The sequence below is a fragment of the Gracilinanus agilis genome, chromosome 4 (genome assembly GCF_016433145.1).
Source record: "Gracilinanus agilis isolate LMUSP501 chromosome 4, AgileGrace, whole genome shotgun sequence".
NCBI classification, from domain to species: Eukaryota; Metazoa; Chordata; class Mammalia; order Didelphimorphia; family Didelphidae; genus Gracilinanus; species Gracilinanus agilis.
Window position 1 is genome coordinate 123,812,182 of NC_058133.1, and position 14,108 is coordinate 123,826,289.

At 32.0% G+C, this 14,108-nt stretch overlaps 1 protein-coding gene across 7 annotated transcripts in view; it reads right to left on the minus strand.

Moving 5' to 3' along the window:
* ESRRG (estrogen related receptor gamma) overlaps positions 1 to 14,108 on the minus strand; it is a 584,537-nt gene that overhangs the window by 119,111 nt on the left and 451,318 nt on the right. For all 7 annotated transcript variants that reach the window (XM_044674415.1, XM_044674416.1, XM_044674412.1 and 4 more), the window contains one exon: positions 12,965 to 13,380. In XM_044674415.1, coding sequence (XP_044530350.1) covers positions 12,965 to 13,367 — 403 coding nt within the window. In that variant the 5' untranslated portion in view covers positions 13,368 to 13,380. The remainder of the gene's footprint in view (positions 1 to 12,964; positions 13,381 to 14,108) is intronic.

A 14,108-nucleotide genomic window follows, 5' to 3' on the forward strand; every position in this document is an offset into this window, starting at 1 on the left:
AGTTCTGGTCATGACAGTGACAAAATGGAGGAAGTCCAGAGCACTTGAAATATATGATACAGATTCTCAAGTACATACCAAATGAAGATCAATTAAAGGGTAGCTTGGAGGAAAGGGAGGTCAGTGGAAAATCTGCTAACTGTTCACAAGTACTTGAAAAGCCACCATAAGGAAAGGTGAATAACCTTGCACAACTTTGTCCCAGGGAGCAAAACTATGAGCAAAGCATGTAAGTTGTAAAAAGGCAATTTAAACTTGATGAATTTCCTAACAACTGGATGTCTAAGAAGTAGAAGGAATTGCCTCAGGAAATAAAGGACTACCTTGTGTCTGAAGACTAACAGTATTTAACCAAAGGCTAAACTGGTCACTTGACAGATATGTTATAGTAGGAATTCTATTTCAGTTATTGATTGCAATAGAAGGCTACTAAAGTTGGCTCAAACTCTACTATTATTATTTTGATTCCAGGATTCTGGGAGTTGTTTAGAAAGTAGTGCTATGTGTACTTAGCAGATTAGGGAACAGAAGCACGATACAGCACTAAAGACATCCACAATGTAAATCAGAATTTAATGGCAGAATTGGGTAAATTCTGGTCTCTACATTCTACATATAGGGGAGCAAAACATAGAGAAGATAAAAATTAAGAATGAATATTCTAAACCTATTTGCAACTAACAAGAAATACTATCATTGTTTCATTAATCTAAGTGGTTTATATTTCAAGAATCTTTCCCTTCATAATATATTTTTTTAAGTTTATTGACTTGAGCTAATAAAGAATCACTGATGGGGAAAAAGTCAGACATTCAAATGATGTTATTCTCTGTGGTGGATTTGTGGATGCATATATCAAGGACTGTTAAACTAGGTGCATTCCTTATGATGGCTAGGATATATGCATCCTGATAGCAATTAATTATGAAAGGAAAGGTTAGTTATTCCCCCCTTCCCTAATAAATTTAAAAAAGCATAATGGGAGTGAGTATGGGGGGTGCGGGGAAATTCAGAATAACATTAAAATTCTCCCCCTAGGCACATACTTATGGTTCTTAAAAAATAGATTCTTACTATCAGCTAGATTTCATACCGCATTTCACCCCCAACACCCACCAACCTTCCTTCTTTTCAGAATGTCATTCATTATAACAAAGAATTAAAGGAAAAATAGGGTGGGGAGGGAGAATTATAGCAAAATCTATCAATACAATAAAAAAGGGGAATTTGACAATCTGTTACACAATTATAGACAGTGTACCTCTAAAAAGTTGGGAGGTCTCTTCTCATTTCTCGTATTAGGATTTCAATTTATTCTTTAAAATATTCAGTTTTGATTGTTTTGTGACCATAATTTTTCCATTTACAACTCTAGGCATTGTGCATAATGTTTTTCTAGCTTTGTTTACTTCACTTAGGATGATTTACATAAGTTTTCCAGTCTTCTTTATTCACCATATTCATCATTGCTTACAATACAGTAATATTCTATTAACACTGATGCACTACATTTTGTTTAGCTCAAATTGATGTTCATCCACTTTTTTTCTAGTTCTTTGCTACTACAAAAAGTGCTACTTTGAAATATTTTGTTATTTATAGAACTGTACTTTCTGTCAATGACAGAATGACTACAGATAGTTGATGTCCAATATAAGTAAGAAATTGGAAAACTGAATCAACGGCTCTAGATATTTTGGTAACTTTATGTGCAATATTCCTAATTATTTTCCAGAATGGGAACCACAAAAGGAGCTTTAACCTACCTAGTTTAGAATTTTTGGCTCTATTCTCATTTTCTTTATAGAAATTAATAAAATTCCCTAGAAAATAGGATATGAAAAGCAAGAAAAATTATAATTTAAAAAAGTAGTTATGGAAGGACTGATTGGAAGAAGTCTTACTCTGAGTGCATATATATATATAGAGAGAGAAAAAGACAGAGATATAGATTGATTGATGGAAAAATATCTATTTGTGAAATTCTAATGAAACCAGTAATGTGGGCAAGAATGTCATAAATATAAAGTATTGCTAATTACTTGATATTTTGACACAAATTTTAAATTTACTTCATATATTATTTATTTGTTTGTTGTTTTTCTTTTTTTTTTTTAAATCTCCACCCATATAGTGTTCTGCACTGGAAGCAAAGAGTTATATCAAAATTTACAAATATAAAGGATTAAAAGAAACTAGGGAGTAAGGAGAAATCCCAAAATCAGAAAAGAAGAAAACTACATTCTCCTCCATCATGTACTATTACTCTTTTAATTCCTAAGTAAAATTGTGGAGTGGTCTCAATGTGCTTTTGGAAACTAATAGAGTGATAAACACATGTCACAAAACTGAGAGAAATTTTGGGTTTTATGAAGGACAGCCTTAGAAAAGTCATTTAAGATCCAATGGGATGACCGATTAGATGTATAATTATTGGAAATGGCTTATTTCTTTCTGAATGTCTACAAAATGTCTTACTTTCTTTTTAGACTTTTAGGCTTTAAACTTTCCAGGGAAAACATCTATGAAATACTTTGGGCAGATAAGGATATATCTGAAATATCTTGAAATGTTCCTATTTGTGATCCTCCTAAAATAAAAACTGTGGATATGTAATTCTAAAAAAGTGGGAAATGTTTATAGGTAGGATAACAAATAAAATTCAAGTTAACTACAAACTTGGTTAAGAGCTTCACTCTAAATATTAAAATTTTCAAAAATCTTAGAAACATCAAATATTTTTTGCATTCAGCCAATAATATGCAAAGCCTATGTATATTGAGTAATGCACCTCAAAAATATTGAAAATGGTAACAAGAAAAAGCAGTCCTCAAAAAAGGTATCTTTAAACCTACAATAGAAAATTAAAAAACATCAAATTATCTTAATTTATATCACAAATACATCTGCAGGTATTTAGTGGACAGTTTGGGGGACAAGAATACTCTTGGGAAAAGGGTACAAATCAAAAGATAAAGAAAGGTAAGTCACAGGGAATAACACCATATTGCAAAGTAGCAGAAGAAACCTTGAAAGACATTTTCAAAAGGTTTGCTGAATCTTCACAATTTGAAGGAGTGATCTGAAATTGAACCAAATATAAAAGGCATTCATAATGAGTCACTGCTGACTAATCTCCCTTCTGACAAGCTTTAATACTATTCTAAGTGTAATTTTTTTGTCTTTTTATTTTATTTAACCCACAGTTAATAGAATCATCTCTTAGATAACTTTCATCCTATTAATTAATTGTATTTTAAAATACCTAATTTCTAACACTACAAATAAAATCTTTATGTAAAAAGCTTATTTTATGTCTATTTGTATCAAATTTTAGAAACCTTAACTAACTTATTTTATTTGCATTTTTTCCACTGGGAACATATATCTGGAAGGGGGAGAAAAATCATAAACTTTAGATAAATTCCATTCAATAAGATTTCAAACGTTACTACAGGTGATAACTGATACCTTATAGGAAAATTAGTCCTGGTTATAACTCTGAACTATCTTGAGGTCTTCTGAAATGCAATTTGGTGTCATAGAAAAAGCAGTGGATTAGAATCAAAGGAATGAAAAGGGGATTGTACTAGATAACCTTTAAGATCTCTAAACTTAACTGTATGGTTTCATTTCTTTTAATATAAAGTATTCTTATTTCAGTATAATAAGCAAATTTATAAGAAGCACCATGTTGTTTCTGTCATTCTATTCTCATTGCCTATTCTGGGGTCCAGCACATAGTAGTTGTTTAATAAAAGCTTGTTTTTAATACCCAAAAAAAAAAAAAAATCACACGGGCTCAAGAGCACTCAGCAAATATTGACTTATGAAAGGTTGGTCATTTTCATTTTTTTTTTTTCATTTTTGTTCATGGGAACGAAGAGAAAGAAAACCATTCTAAATAACCAAAGATCTACAAATTATGCTAAAGGTACAGTAAGAGGGAAGAAGTGATGAGTTTTTTATAGCTACTGGAAATTGTAAAAGACAGAGGAATTCTACATCAGTCTGAAAAAGGGCTGTATGTTTGTCATCCAAGTATTGGCCTAGCCAAATTCAGGGAAACTTATCTCCAGGTTGGCTGTGAGGTGATGACTTTTTTAGCCACAGCAGCTGTCAAAGATCATCTATTAAATCTTACAGGGATTGGAGATCATCTCAGTGGAGACAGATTGTTTAAGTATGTTGAAATTTCAAGTTGCAACTCTGAGATCAACCTCTATCCACAAGCTATCATCTCAATAGTCTACAAGTAAGATGTAGTCAGAAGTCAAAAATAATTAATTACAAAGAGACCTAAGAGAAAAAACAAGACTTCTGATGCCATTTTCACCTTTATTTCTTCAGATATTTAAGAAACTGTTTTGTAGCTTGAAAATAAAATATACCGTCCACTCTAAAATCCAAAGAACTACACCTATAAAAGTCAGCCTTGCCAAAGGGTGAGAAAGGAAGGCAAGAGTAAAAGCTGCTATCTTTTGTTCTTCTCAGTTACTCCAACATCCTGTACCTTTGCTTGATAGAGCTAGAGGCAATAAAATAAAGAACAGACTGTAAATGTGCTAGGAGCTGGCCTGTTTGACAAATTCAGAGAATAATAAACAAGACTCTATCATTATTCCTTAAACAAAAAATCTAAAGAAAGGATGATGCTTGTCTTTCTATAAAGAAAAATGAATGAATGAATGAAGCAAGTTATGAAGATTCAAGGAAAAGTATAACAGTTTTATTTGAATGCTACCATCCAGGAAATAAAGGAAGAAGAAACCTAATGTATTTCCCCACTGAGAATCTAAGGCTAACTTCCAAGTTCCGTTTCTCTTGCTGTATGGATTCTTGGGGATGATTTTTGGTGAGGTTAGATTAACTTGCAACAATGTCAGAAATGGGCTTTGGGGAAATAGAAGATTTAAAAAATAAACAAATATAAACATACTTTTTAAAAAGAATGTTTTTGTTCAAATAAAAAACAGAAATTAAAAGAAATAAGGAAAAGATATCCATTAGTCATGGATGAAGAAGTAAAGTTAAATATTGGCACTAGAAGAATGCCTTTGTCCTTTTTGATACTACCATAAGTCACATTTACCCATTAAATTAAAAAATTGTTAGGTACTAATGTGGAATTGTATGAGAACCAATTGGGAATATATCTCCTTTGAAAAGAGATAAAAACATGAAACTGAATAAAACAACAAAAGGAATAGAGGATTATCATTAAAAAAAAACTTTTGAATTTAATTAATTGAAACTTATTCTGGCTTTAGTGGTTTAGTTTATAATGTTGTTTCTGTTTCTTTACTATTTCCTGTCTTACTTTAATTTGATAAACATCTGAAATATTTTGCATCCAAAATGGAAAGGGGATAGGAGCCAAAGGAGCTAAGAGCAGAAATTCTGCAAACATAAAACATTAGCAAAATAAATTGTGATTAAGCAAAGAGTGTTAAATAAGAAATATCATTGTATCAATATCTAAAGAGAAATGTCTGTTTCCCTAAATTTAACCAGGTTATATTTTGAGAAAAGTACTAAAAATATACACCAAATTCAATAAATTCACTAATCTGTAATTTTTATCATCACTTTTATACAGAATATTTTGGTAGAGAATCCTACTGGTAGAGGTTATCCAACCAAAAGCAGATTTTAAGTACTTTATCAAGATAATTTGTTTTTTAAATATGTAAAAAATTCTGGAGTTCCCTATGCCTAGGGGAAAATTTACAAAAAATGTATCCCACCCTTCCCCCTCAAGTAAATGAGCCTCTTACTCTCATTTTAGCATCAACAAAAAAGATAAAAATGTAAAAGAAATTCTAGAAGTTTCTTCTCCTTCTACAAAGATCACATGCCAGTCAGCAGAGGTACAGCAATCCCAGGCTCCAAGTTGGGTGGATCTCCCACAACCTAGTGCCCAAAGGCAACTTTATCTGCCTTTCTAAATGTCACTTTATCTTAATTTACTTAGCTAGTTTTACTTTTCTGATTAACTAGGTAATTAAATGAATTGTTTACTTCAAAGAGTTCATAGATTTGTAGATCAGATTGGCTTGCAATATCTAAACAATGAAAAGAGGATTTAAAAGTCTAATCATTAAAGGAGTAAAAAACAAAAACAACACACACATATTTGGTTATTGCCCTCTCAATTTAAAGAGGAAAAATGCAAAAATGTATGGTAAATTGTAAGGGAGAAATGTAATATGAAAAAGCCTGAGAACCACTACTTGTAGTAGAAAATGGGACTGATGCTTCAGTCTAACCCTTTAGAAATAGGAAATTGGTATGTTCACAAACTATTTCAAGATCAATAAACTTGACAGCAGGGTTCAGGTGGGGGCCCATATCAGAATAGATAAAGAAAACTGAAGGACTACTTAAGAAATAACCTCAATTAGTCAAAGTTTGGGGATACAGGTTATAACTGCAAGAAGTAATTGGTGCTATTTCACTGAGTTTACCTTCCAGTGCTAAACTTAATTTAAGATAAAAACAAAATCCAAAAAACAAGCTGTAACTTATAGAGACTAAAGAGAGTAAAAGAATGAAAATAATATAAGTAACATTACCACTTTGTTAATTATAAACAAGAAGAGTTAATAACATTAAAATCCCTTTAAACCATACTTCAGAAATCCCTTTTTTTAAAAAAGTAGATTGAACTTCTATTGATATGAATGAAAATTACTGAAATTAAATCCCAAAAGTAACACAATGTTGTCAAAAGTGTTAAATTGTCGGTTATCATGTTTCTATTATTAGAATAAATGTGTTATTTTTTTTTCTTTTTTTAGTGCATACGGCTATGCTCGGATTTTCTGATCTATAAAATGAGGAGGACTACAATAATAGCTAAATTATATTTGAAAGCTTTAAGGCTCACAAAATATTTCCTTTGGAATACTCCTGAAAGGAAGCAGAGTAAATAATGACACACCTATTTCAAAGAGGAGGAAACTGATGCTGAGAAAAGTTAATGACTCAGCCATGATCAGAGAGCTGATAATGGAGATTGCTCCAAGTTGGTGTTCTTGTCCCACATGATTTTGCAATTTATTTTGTCCTACAATGACAATCTATGAATCTATTTTAAAAATCCATGGCTATGGCCCCTTTTTGTATCTGTTACTAGTTTTAACTCCATATGTAGTAAAGTTAAATGTATAATATTGCTTCCTAGTCAATGTTTTTTTCTCTTACTCCATTTGATAAAGTAAAAGGGGTAGAGAGAGGGTGTATTACAATGGCTCATACCTCATGAAATGACATGACTTTAAAACTATGTCCCAAGTAATGATATTTCTTTCCTCTAAACAGCAGCTAAGGAGTATAGTGAGACTTGGATCAGGAAGATCTAAGTTCAAATCCTGCCTCAGGCTTTGTGATACTATGTAAGTCACTTAACCTCTATCTAATTTAGTTTCTTCTCTTGGGAAATATAAGAGGAACTACCTCATTGGCTGTTCTGCAGATAAAATGAGATAATATTTGTAAAGTGATTAGCACAGTGCCTGGCACATAATACTTATTTTCTTTCCCCAGAACTCCAGTCATATGGCATAGACACTAACCCGTACAGCGAATACAAGATGGTAGGAAAAACAACAATTTAAGTAACTTTCAAGGCTCTCTGTATAACAAAAATATTCTGATTAGGGATTTGTTGGCTCTTCTGGTGGGAAGAAAATAGTGTTTAAGGGACTTTAGCACAAATCTATGGGTAGATATCCTAATTTTTAATTGGCCTTTTTTTTCTGAAAAGGTAAAAATATAAAAATGATGCCGTTATAATATGAAAATCATGAATTTTTAATCCTTAAGATTACCCATAATTATTGAGCCAGAGAAAATATTACTGAATAAAAAACATTAACTTCCAGGCAGCAAATATCATTTATCAAAGACCAACTGTATACAGAGTACCAAGTTGTTGAACATTGGTTGGATATAAAAGGAACAGAAAAGATGGTTTCTAATCTTAAGAACAGATGTGACCTCAGGAATTAGATATACATCTAAGATACAAATAGACTGACCTGAAGGGAGATTTATCTAAGACATTTTAGTTTTGAAGCAATTGCCCCTCTGGTACCTATATAAGTGATATACTAGTTAAAATGATAACCCAATAATACTGTATTTCAATAAAATTTTCATTTATCTTCCCACCAAAATGGGAGTAGAAGGGGCAGGAAGGATAAGATCAATGTGAAGATGTATACTTAAAATTAAATAAAAATTAAAATCAAATCATGATATATTATTGGACATACAAAGACATATAATTTAATTTTCAACATTGTTTGCCATAGGTCTCAGGTATTAAATGATGAAATATTAAAGTTGTTTCGTGACAAAATAGGAATGAGAACTATAGCCCTAAACACTGCATTATTCTACCCAACACCAAAAACACTTATTATACAGTTGTGAATTTTACCTGTTATATAGTCCAATCTAATTTCTTAAAAAAATAAACTTAACTAAGATGTGGTCATAGTCACAAAAAACAAAGTTAAGTGGCAAAGCTGAGATTTGAACACAGGGTCCCTGACTGCAATCTAGCCCTCATTCCACTGAACCAAACTATTTTTGCTTATGTTTAATTAATACTCTTAACATAGAAATAGATAAAAAAAAAACCCTCTAATCATTTAAGATTGAAGACAATTATTAGGTAGAAATAACAACAATGGAAAAAGTATTGACTTAGAATGAGTAAAGGAAATGACAAATTAAATTGCAGTCAAAATTAAGAACCTGTTCAGATATGGAATATAGCTATCAAGTTTATTTAGAAAGCTCTATTGGTCAGCAAAAATCTGACTTTTAATTAACTTTATGTGCTGATCAAATAAAATGATTTTTCAATGATAACATGGAAACATTCAATAAATAAAATAAAGCCATTTGTGTTTACTTTCACTAAAATCTATGATTAATTGCCTTTAAGAAGTAAAATATCAGATTTAGTTTTGAAAAGAATAATTCCCATTACTTTTCTTAAGGTAGGCTAAGAATATGTGTTCTTTTGCCATAAGGAGAAAGTGTTCTTTTGCAGTACTGGAACTTGTTAAAAAAATGAATAAAATGTTTGAAAAAAAGATAAAGATAAGAAAAGAACTACATTCCTGAAATGGAAATGCCTTTGGATGTCAGTGTCTTAAAATGATGTCAATAGAATTTGGATGGGCATCAAATAAAGAAACCAGATTCTTGTTCACCTCTCACCCCTCCAAACAAAAAGGAATAAGAAAATGAAAAAAGTTTGTGCTTACATAATTGCCTGACAAAAAGGGTAATTAGACCCTGGAAAGGCAAGTTCTCAGGGGAAGTTCCATAATATCAGAGCCCTAGAGAACTTTAAAAGTGTAGACAGCCATCTATGTGTCAGTGAAAGTTTACTTGCAATGTTGCCTAAAGGTAGAAGAACAATCTCCACAGACTTCAGGATCTAATTCTTCCATTCTATCACATCCCAATATTTCAGCCACTTTTGACATTTCAGGGATTCTTATCATTTGTTATTTTCACTATTGCCATTGACAAGCAGAGGGAAATTTTATAATCTGCCTCATAATTACCATATTAATTATTACATTCCCCTTTCACAATTTTAATCCCTTTATTTGCCTCATTGCATTTTTTTTGGCTCTCTATAAACTACAGAGTGATGCCTGCTGATGTAGCTAGCAGGATATCCTTAATAAAAGCTGCCCAGCTGCCAGTTATAAGTCCAGCCAGTTGGGCAAGTCCAGAGAACTAATCTGGACAGTGACATCTCTGTCTCCGGGTAACTATAGTATGGTATAAAACTAGATACTCTCTATCATTGAACTTTATTCAGTTTTCATTATGTATTTCAATAACCTGAGCAAGTTGTAGTCATCACACATGCAAAAATTTAATTGTTTAATTTGGCTTATTGTTGATTAAAGAATCTACTTATAAACATATCATCTTAAGAAAAGAATTTACTACATTTTTAATCCTTTAAAAATTGTATCTAAAACATTCATACAAACTAGATGTTTCCTACAGGTGTCCAAACATTTGATACATTATGTTTCCATCATATTTGTTATAATTTTTGTCTATCTGAAGACTAAAAGCTAAGATTGAAATTAACAATGATGATTAGGGGGCAGTTATGTGGCTCAGTGGATTGAAAGTCAGGCCCAGAAATGGGAGGTCCTGGGTTCAAATCTGACCTTGGACATTTCCTAGCTGGGTGACCCTGGGCAAGTCACTTAACCCCCATTGCCTAATAACCCTTACCACTCTTCTGACTTGGAATCAACACACAGTATTGATTCCAAGACAGAAGGTAAGAGTTATTAAAAAAAACACAATGATTAGTTAAAAACCTATATCTAAATTTTATATATACACACACACATACAAACATGTGTGTGTGTGTTTATGTGTGTGTGTATGGCCTCACTTTATGATTGCCAATAAACAATTCAGGTCAGGGTCAAAAATTTGGAATTTCTCAAAAACTTGGTTAAATTACTACCTTAACTCTGTTTAAAGATTTTTTTTTCAAGATCTCTTGAATCTTATTCTGCTACAACCAAGTGGTTCTTTAAAAATATCCCTAAACCAAAAGCACTTCAAAATAGATTGTCAACTTTCTGAAACATGAGTATACATGTCTGAGTGAGCTGAGTAAAGAAGTAGAGTTTCTTCATGTATAATTTTACTGCATTGCTTTTTTATTATTGAAATATAAGTGGAATTGCTCTCCTATCTCCAGAAAAACTAAGTTTTCATGGTGAACAAGAGTATAGTAATTTTTAAAAGAACAAAGAAGAATGTAAAACATTTTAAAACAAAACAAAGGCAGCATACCATGAGTTTGACCATCTGTATCATACTCACTTAAATCCTGGAAAAATTGATGTTCACCTTTTCATTTAATTTATTTTAATTTTTTGCTGTACGTTGGATCAGTATTGTGTAAACACATGAATTTCTTAGGTAAATGGAAATGTTAACTAGAAAATGATTCCAGAAAAGTGCAAGATTAAATTTGAAGGAAGAATTTTCAATTTTCCCATTAAATTTTCACTTGAAAAATAACTAGGAATTTCAGCCTTGCCAAGAATTGGTACCAGTACAAAACAAAGCAATTTGTTTTTGCTATTTAATTATAATGAAACATCTGTGATGCTTATGACATTTCCTTTAAAATATAAAATGGAGTTTGTCAGATCTCAGGATCTAAAACATAAATTTAATTATTTGGGCCAGGGCCTTATATTAGAGACCTTTCTTTCCCCATATCAATATGCACTTTTAAATTCATCTAAAATTCTTGTATTTTATTGAAAGGAGGTAAGAAAAGGAATAAAACTTTATGCTAGGTACTGCTCTAAATACTTTACCAATATTATCTCATTAAATTATTGCAGAGATATACCCCAAGGTAGGAAACAAGTCACTGTAAAAAATCTAAATACAATAGTATTATATTTTAACATAATTTGAATTGGCATTGATCAAATACTATTAGGAGTTCTATATGGTACTGGAAATGTATTTATGGAAGTCAAAGAAATCATGCTAGTTAAGTTGAACTAAGTATTTATTTAAAAATACCTCAGAACTTTAACACCTCAGAGCTCATTTTGAACTTATGTAATAAGTTGGTTTTCATCCAAATTATTCAATTTCAATAAACATACTCATTCTGCTTCCCATATCAGAAACAATATTATTTGTACTTTACTTGCTACAAAAATATAAGTTCCTTAAGAGCAAGTAGTATTTTTTGGGGTCCATTTCCAGTGCTCAAAACAACACTATTCAATAAGATGTGTACTAATTTTTAAAAATAAAATTTAACTAACATTTATAATATTTAATTATAAAATATTTATCAAATTACCTTATTTGTTCTGCTCAATCTTTGCAATGAAGAGACTTAAGCTACTGTTGATATTAGACTGATAAAGAGAAGTATTAAAATATCACTTTGGACACAATGGGAAATTTAAGCACAAGAAATATCAAGAACGAGTTTTAAGGAGAGAATAAAAAATGAACTGATAAAAGCGAATTCAAAACAGATATTTATAGGAAAACATCTAAAGAGTGTTAATGTGTAATTTCTTGACAAAGGATGAAAAAAATATGTTTCCTGCTCATTAACTTAAATATTTCTCTGAAAGATGTATATGTTTCAGCATTCACGGAATGAAGTTAAGACCCATGGTCTCTCAAATAATTGGACACTTTGCAAAAAGTATTGGGAAAGTATTTGCCAAGGTGTTGGGAAAGCTTTAAGCATTCGCAGTAGTAGAGTTCAAACCTTTCTAAATTACTTCACATAGGATATAATCTGACAGTTATTTGCTGAATCTGGGTGAGAGTAGGTTTGTCTTATGGAAGGTGCTTAAAGGTGAAAGGCCAGTAACTAAGCCACTGAAGCACATTAGGCACTTCAGCTTTATATTTGGTATTTTTAAAAAATAGATTACCCTTCAGAAAAGAATAAACTAGATTTATTTTGCAATGTAAAGGTCATGGTGCTATCTCTGAGGAAAGAAAAAGGTTCTGCACACAATTTTTCAGTTGTATACAACAGGAAAGTAAAAGATAATATACTTTGGAGAACCAGAGACATAAAATAAGGTATCAGAGATGACTACAGAATTATATAGGTTCATGTATTTACAATACTCAGACAACAAAATGGCAAAATTTATGTTTTTCAAAGTTTCCTATCTTTTCCTCATTAGTTTCTAAAAATGAAAGTAGAGATGGTAAAAATAATTCTATGCAAAATTATTTCTGAGCAGTATTTCCCCTTCTTCTAATTAGGTTTAGTCCATTTCTACAGTATAATCAATTGGGTGATGAGGGTAAAAATAAAGAATAAATAAGAAAGGTCAGGATGGGTGATGGGAAATGGACAATTCCCACCTGAGTGGGCAACATCCTGATAACTAACCTTGAATTGTCCTCTTGAAGAAAGCCTTGCAAGCTTCACACGAAGCTACCCCATAGTGGTACCCAGATGCAATATCGCCACACACCAAACACAGTCTCTTGGGCATCGAGTTCAGCATGTATTCACACTTGGTCTGCGAATCTTCTGCAATGGTGCTGGAACAATCATCATATCGTTTCCTGACAGGCCCATTACCTCCAAGGACCGGGGCAGAAGGGTACAGAGGTGGTGAATCAAGTCCATTCTGATGGCCATTCATGGTTGAACTATAGCTCCCGCTGGCGTCTGAAGAGCCACCGGGGCTGTGGTGGTTGATGCTGTCCGTTAAGGAGGCAGGACTTGAGGGTTCCGTCTTGATATATGACGAACAGCTAGAATCAATGTGTCGATCTTTGCTTGACATTCTGCAGAGAAGCCTGAAGTATAGGGGAGAGGAGAGAGAAGATGGGGGGAAAAGAAAAAAATGATAAAGAAGAAAAGGAGAAAGATGAATATAGATAAAAAGGAGGAAGAGAAAAAGGAGGAGGAGGTAAGAGAAATAGAAAAAAAAGAAAGAAAAAAAAAGAGAAAAAAATTCATGTATTAAAGACATTGCACTTTAGGGTGCCTTGTAAGGGCTAAAAACACACATCATTCATTAATTAAGTCAATATCTCTCATTCAACATGATGGTAATCAGCATGAGGTCTTCCTGTCACCAGACAGGGAGTAATCCCTCCCCCCCAACTCCCCAACCCCAATTTTAATGTTTCCCTCTTTAAAACTGTGTCAATTTCAAGTCAACTTTCTGAATCTAAAATGGTCAAGGCAAGCAGCTGGTAATTTTCAAAGTTCATTTTATTTTCAAATTTTAATTTTGAGTCACTTTATTTTCACTTGCACATTTTTTTAAAGTTGCAAACCAGAACCAAACTTTTTATCTCCAAGACAAAATTGATGACTATTTGGATTTTTTTCTGATCATTGTTGACAACTTTCATAATCATAGCATCTTTTTATTACCTGACTTATAGTACATAGGAAATAAAAAATTCATAATGTTTTCTTCATTAAAATGGCTTTATTTCTCTCTCTCTCTCTCTCTCTCTCTCTCTCTCTCTCTCTCTCTCTCTCTCTCTCTCTCTCTCTCTCTCTCTCTCTCTCT